Genomic DNA, 5,346 nt, shown 5'->3' with positions numbered 1-5,346 from the left:
CCAAAAAAGCATGTGTGCACTCACCACACACACACTACAGAGAAGACTTTCCAGGGAAAATTGAAAATTAGTTTCAATTCCATACAAGTTTAAAAAGAAGATCTTGTTATACTTACTAGCATAACAACAGTAGCTATCAGACGAGTGGGTTCAAACATCCTTTTCAGTTGCTTCATTGGTCCCATAAGGAAAACAGTGCTGCAACAAGCAAATCAACACAGCATGAGCACAAAAGATCTGAGGACAGCAAAGGTATGCTTGCATTGCCATCATAACCTATTGTAACATACCATAGGCATCATGGTCATACAAGGTAACAATGTACTTTACTGTGGGGAGTAGTGCTATATAGACAGCAAAGACTTAGGGGCTATACCATAAAACAAAAGCAGCGCACAACGGAGAGCAGGCAAGTAAGCCACCACGTGTTGGGTGCTAGATAAATTAAGTCTTGAGAAGAAGCAATAGAAGAGGTTTGTAATCTTGATTTAAATAGAAACATTGTCTAAACATTGCCTTTGCTCCGGAGGCCGCGCACAGGTCATGCTGTGTGCCCCCTGCCCATATGGCCATGGGAGGCACAACATGGTATACCACAGCTCCTGGGGCAAAAGCAGCAGGGTGCAGAGCCCCAGCTTGCAGCCCTCCTCTTCCCTGCACACAAAACTGGGGGAGCATGTGCCCCCCATTCCTCTCCTGGGGGTATGTGCAGCAGTGGGGAGCTGCACCCCCCACCCCAACAAACCTCCTGCGGCTCCATCCCACAACCCACTCTGGCCCCAGGGCCCCATTCACCCCAGCCCTTCACCTGACTCTGCCCCACTCCCTCCCTCACCATGGGGGCCTCAATCTACCCTCCCCCACTCCATGGACTTACTTTCTGGGCACTGTCTGCGTCTCTATCCGTGTCTCACTCCCAAGCCAGTCCTCCATCCCTGCTGCTGTCCCTTATTCCTGACCCACAGTACCTCACATCCTGCCAGGGTATCTGGGGAACCCCCACCCCACAAACCAGGCTCCAACCCCCCCACACCTTCACAAATTCCTCCTCCCCACACACACACACCCACCCTGGAACCATACAGAGTACCTGCATAATTTTGTGTTTTTCTGCATATCATTTTGAGTTCTTAGCTGTGCAATTAAAATTGCAATTAATTGCTACTAATTTTTTTTTTTTTTTTTAAATCATGCAACTAATCATGATCAAATTTATTAATTGTTTGACAGGCCTAGTAAAGATTAAAGAGTCCCATTGGGCAGAACAGTTTTCAGTGCTCAGTCTAGAAGATCCCATTAAGTAGGGAAAAGCGCAGGCTCAGGGGAGACCTGGTGGCAGCCTGTAAGTACATCAGGGGTGTGCATCAGGATTTGGGGGAACAGCTGTTCACCAGAGCACCCCATGGGATGACAAGAACCAACGGTCACAAAGTCCTCCAAGACCGTTTTAGGCTGGGCATAAGGAAAAACTTCTATACTGTCTGAGCCCCCAAGGCTTGGAATAGGCTTCCTCCAGGGGTGGTGCAAGCACCTACTCTGGACTCCATTAAGAAGCGTTTGGATGCTTATTTTGCTGGGATCCTTTGACCCCAGCCAACTTCCTGCCCTTGGGGCAGGGGGCTGGACTCAATGATCTCCCAAGGTCCCTTCCAGCCCTAATGTCTATGAAATCTGTGTGTGATGCTTAGTTTCAGTTCTCAAACTGTGGATTTGTCCCTCCAGAGATAACATGCTTGTTAACAGCAGTATATGGAGAAGAGAGATAATATACCTGATAACCTACCCATCAGACCTCTTGTCTCTCTGCAAATTTGCGTACAATGAGTCAAGCCCTTACCTCTCTCTAAAAGTGCAAAGTTTCAAGAAGCTAAATTAACAGAGGATCTCAAACAACAAGAACGCACTTTTTTGTAGAAAACAATGATTAAATCAAGGCTTCCTGACCAGTGATTGAAATCGATTTGATTTAAAAATTAAATCCACCCTGGTTGAACGTCCCCATTTTCTGGTGTCATGGACAAGGAGAACATAAACTCCCCTTCTGTCTCATCTAAACTGTTCATTCTACATGCCTATGTTCCATCACGCCAGTCTCCAGCATCAGGTAGTAAGCAAATTGTAATCTATTTCAGCCTCTTGTCCCAAAGGAATGTTTGTAGGTGCTTGTTCATTCATCACTTCTGAACCCCCTCTAGCTCAGCTACATCCTTTCCAAGATGGGATGCCCCAGACAGTATTAGCACTTCAAATGAAGCAGAGCTCTTGATTTTCATAAGCTATACTTTGAACATTATTCCTCATGCCAATCCATTCCTCATTGCACTCCAGTACCTTGCTAGCCAATTGGCTTGTGCCAGCACATTTTCAGTCTTCACTGAGCTATTTACAACAATGCCCAGGAGGTTTCTTGGGACATCAGCATGGCTACACTTACAGCAAGAGTCTTCACAACAGATAGAAGATGATGGTCTACCAACCTAGAGGGACCAATACCTTATGGATCATAAGGAAATGCAGACAACTGTAACAACATCAAGAACAGTATAATTATATTGATTCTTTCCTGACCCCTGTAGGAATCTGCTAAAGCTGTGAAGCATGAAATTTCATCCCTCCTATTTTTGCCTGCATGTACACATAGATAGCTTATTTGACTCAACAGTAAAAGCCAAGGTACAAGAAAATGTTCCATTTTATAAAACTAGACCGGTTTGAAAGATCAGTATTATTTGTTTTCATTTTCTGAATTTGAGGTGTGTACGTAAAGCAAAATTAATTTCTCAATACTCATGAGCACTCACTCCCTATCATTCTATGCAAACTGCCCTGCCTTGGTATGAGAGAGCTGTTAGAGAAGTTTGTTACCTTCCAATGGATGCAATATTCCCCAGTGTATAAAACACTGCAAAAAGAATTAATCCTTTCCTTGGCACCCACAGCAGGCATGTACCCTGAAAAGATAGATAAGGAAAGTGACCGACTATTTTGTTACCATATGTATATATCTCACACACCTTTTCCTCCTGCCCCCCACTAGTATCTTCAAAAAAGACTGCAGAACAGTAGGGAAACTTAAACCTAAATGTAGGTAACAAAAGCACAGATTTGTGTTTGCTTGCAATCTTTATTATAATCAAAGGATTTCACTGGAGCCCAGTGACCTTCTTAATAAACAAGGTATCTTGCATTTACCAGGTATGTGGCAAATCAACCAGTTGAAATCAAGTTTATGCATTAATAGACCATTTATGCATATCTTATCCTTTTAAAAATAGGAATACTAGTACCTAGACACAAAAGGATGCACAACTACCTACAAAGCTGTATTTACCATATCAAGGGCTCATACTTTTATTAGGGGTGCACCTAACTTTGCTATAACAGTTACATTTTACATGACTTGCGTAGACAGACTAAAGGGATTTTGTTGCTAAGTGACATTTTTGCCTATATAAATGAATCTGTAGCTTGTACCATCTCAATCTTCATCCAGTCTAAGACCCTGTACTTGATTATCAGGCCTATCCAATATGTCCCACTGCCACCATTCCTTTTGGAAACTGAGGAATTACATACCATATCAGTGAACAATTCCTGTTTACACCATTCAATTCTCAACTACTCAGAAGAATAGGACCCATCATCTTTATTTTGTGTGTCATGCCTGCATCTCAAAGGGCTCTCTCTCATAGGCAACAATCCAAACACACCTATACAGAACCCCTGCTTTTTGGGGTCAGAGTGCATGCCAGTTTGCCTGCCACTTCGGGATGAGGGGTGGAGGTCTCTTGGGAGATCCTAACGTTTCATTCCTCATGCATGCTAATACCTTGCTAACTTGATGGCTCATGGTGGCATATTTTGCAGCCTTCACCAAACTATTTACAATGTATGCTGTTGCATGTGGAACCCAAACCTACTGGGAAAATTGACAGGGGTCTTACCAGGATGGAGCACAGGATTCCTATAGCAAAACAGGCGATGAAACCTTTCACTCGTGTGCCCCAGCTTAATGTAGTTGCATCCATTACCTGGAATTAAAAAAACCAAAACACAAAAACCAAAAACCTTGAGTTTATAAAGTAAGGACCCATGTTTCCTTTAATATATCAACTTGTGCAAGTGAGAGAGAGAGAGATCTAATTTAGTTATTCCATTAGGTATAGATCTGTTTTCTTTAATGTATCGATTTCAGAGAGACACACATACACTCTAATGTAGTTAGTTGGTCTATAAAGTACATATCTACCCTGCTTTATATCAATTTATAGTCAACTCCAAACAAGCTTGGTTGCTTTTTTTAAATCAGCAGCCTATGCTCCTTTTGGGGGTGGGGGAGGGCAGAAATCTCCACAAGATCACAACATTTAGTGAAAAGCCCCATTCACAGTATCAGTACCACTAGCACAGAACTCCACCTTTGTGGCAAGCCAAATGTCAGCTGCAGCTGGCAACAGCTGCGTGCTGCCCACAGGATGAGGCCCCTAACTAGTCCCAGACACATGAAAGGAAGGGAGTAACTTGTCACTACCAGCATGATAAGTACCAACCCTAGCCTCTCCACTGCACTCATTGGCATGCATGCCCAGCTCGCCAGCCTATGTTCTTAGTCTCTGGACAAAGTCAGTGCTTACAAGTGGCTTTTCTTCCACCCCTTATCTTTGCGAGAAGCTAAATCCAGAGAGCACCACTGAAATTATAGCAAGCAAGTGCCCTCAGGAGGGTGTACCCCAACCCCCTGCTCAAAGCAGGACCATCCCCAACCAGATCATCCCAGCCAGGGCTGCATCAAGCCGGGCCTTAAAAACCTCCAAGGATGGAGATCCCACCACCGCTTTTGGTAGCCTGTTCCAGTGCTTCACCACCCTCTTAGTGAGAGTCTTTTCTAATGTACAGCCTACACCTCCCTTGCTGGAACTTGAGCCCATTGCTCCTTGGTCTGTCATCTGCCACCACTGAGAGCAGTCCAGCTCCTTTCTCTTTAGACCCCCGTCAGGGAGCCAAAGGTTGCTATTGAATGTTGCGGACTAATTGAGCCCAGCTCCCTCGCCTCTACGAGCCCCTGCGCTGCCCGTGCCCAGCCAGCAGCAGGGCACAAGCACCCAGCGCCCCCTGCTCCAGCATGGGCGCCCCCAACCCAGAGCCCCCCGCCCCCGCATCGCTACCCACGGCCGCCTCGAACCCGCACCCCGTGTGCGGGGGGAGGGGAGGAGGTACCTCGCTCATCCCGCCCGACTCCTCGGCGTCCTGCCCGCTTAGAACCCGCTTGAGCTTGTCCATAGTCGGCTCCGCGCCGCGCCCGGCTCCACTCTGCTCGACTCGACTCCACTCCCGCACCAGGACTAC

General features: G+C 45.8%; 1 protein-coding gene across 1 annotated transcript in view; it reads right to left on the bottom strand.

Moving 5' to 3' along the window:
- SFT2D2 (SFT2 domain containing 2) overlaps positions 1-5,346 on the bottom strand; it is an 11,350-nt gene extending 6,004 nt beyond the window's left edge. Inside the window, exons 1-4 of the mRNA XM_019526963.1 lie at positions 5,218-5,346; positions 3,945-4,031; positions 2,866-2,951; positions 117-198 (exon numbers count right to left, since the gene is read on the bottom strand). Of these exons, the coding sequence (XP_019382508.1) occupies positions 117-198; positions 2,866-2,951; positions 3,945-4,031; positions 5,218-5,280 (318 nt within the window). The 5' untranslated portion in view covers positions 5,281-5,346. The remainder of the gene's footprint in view (positions 1-116; positions 199-2,865; positions 2,952-3,944; positions 4,032-5,217) is intronic.

This window comes from Gavialis gangeticus, unplaced genomic scaffold (genome assembly GCF_001723915.1).
Source record: "Gavialis gangeticus isolate Ggan-Ray unplaced genomic scaffold, GavGan_comp1, whole genome shotgun sequence".
Lineage (NCBI taxonomy): Eukaryota > Metazoa > Chordata > Crocodylia > Gavialidae > Gavialis > Gavialis gangeticus.
This window is presented reverse-complemented; position numbering and strand designations above follow the sequence as displayed.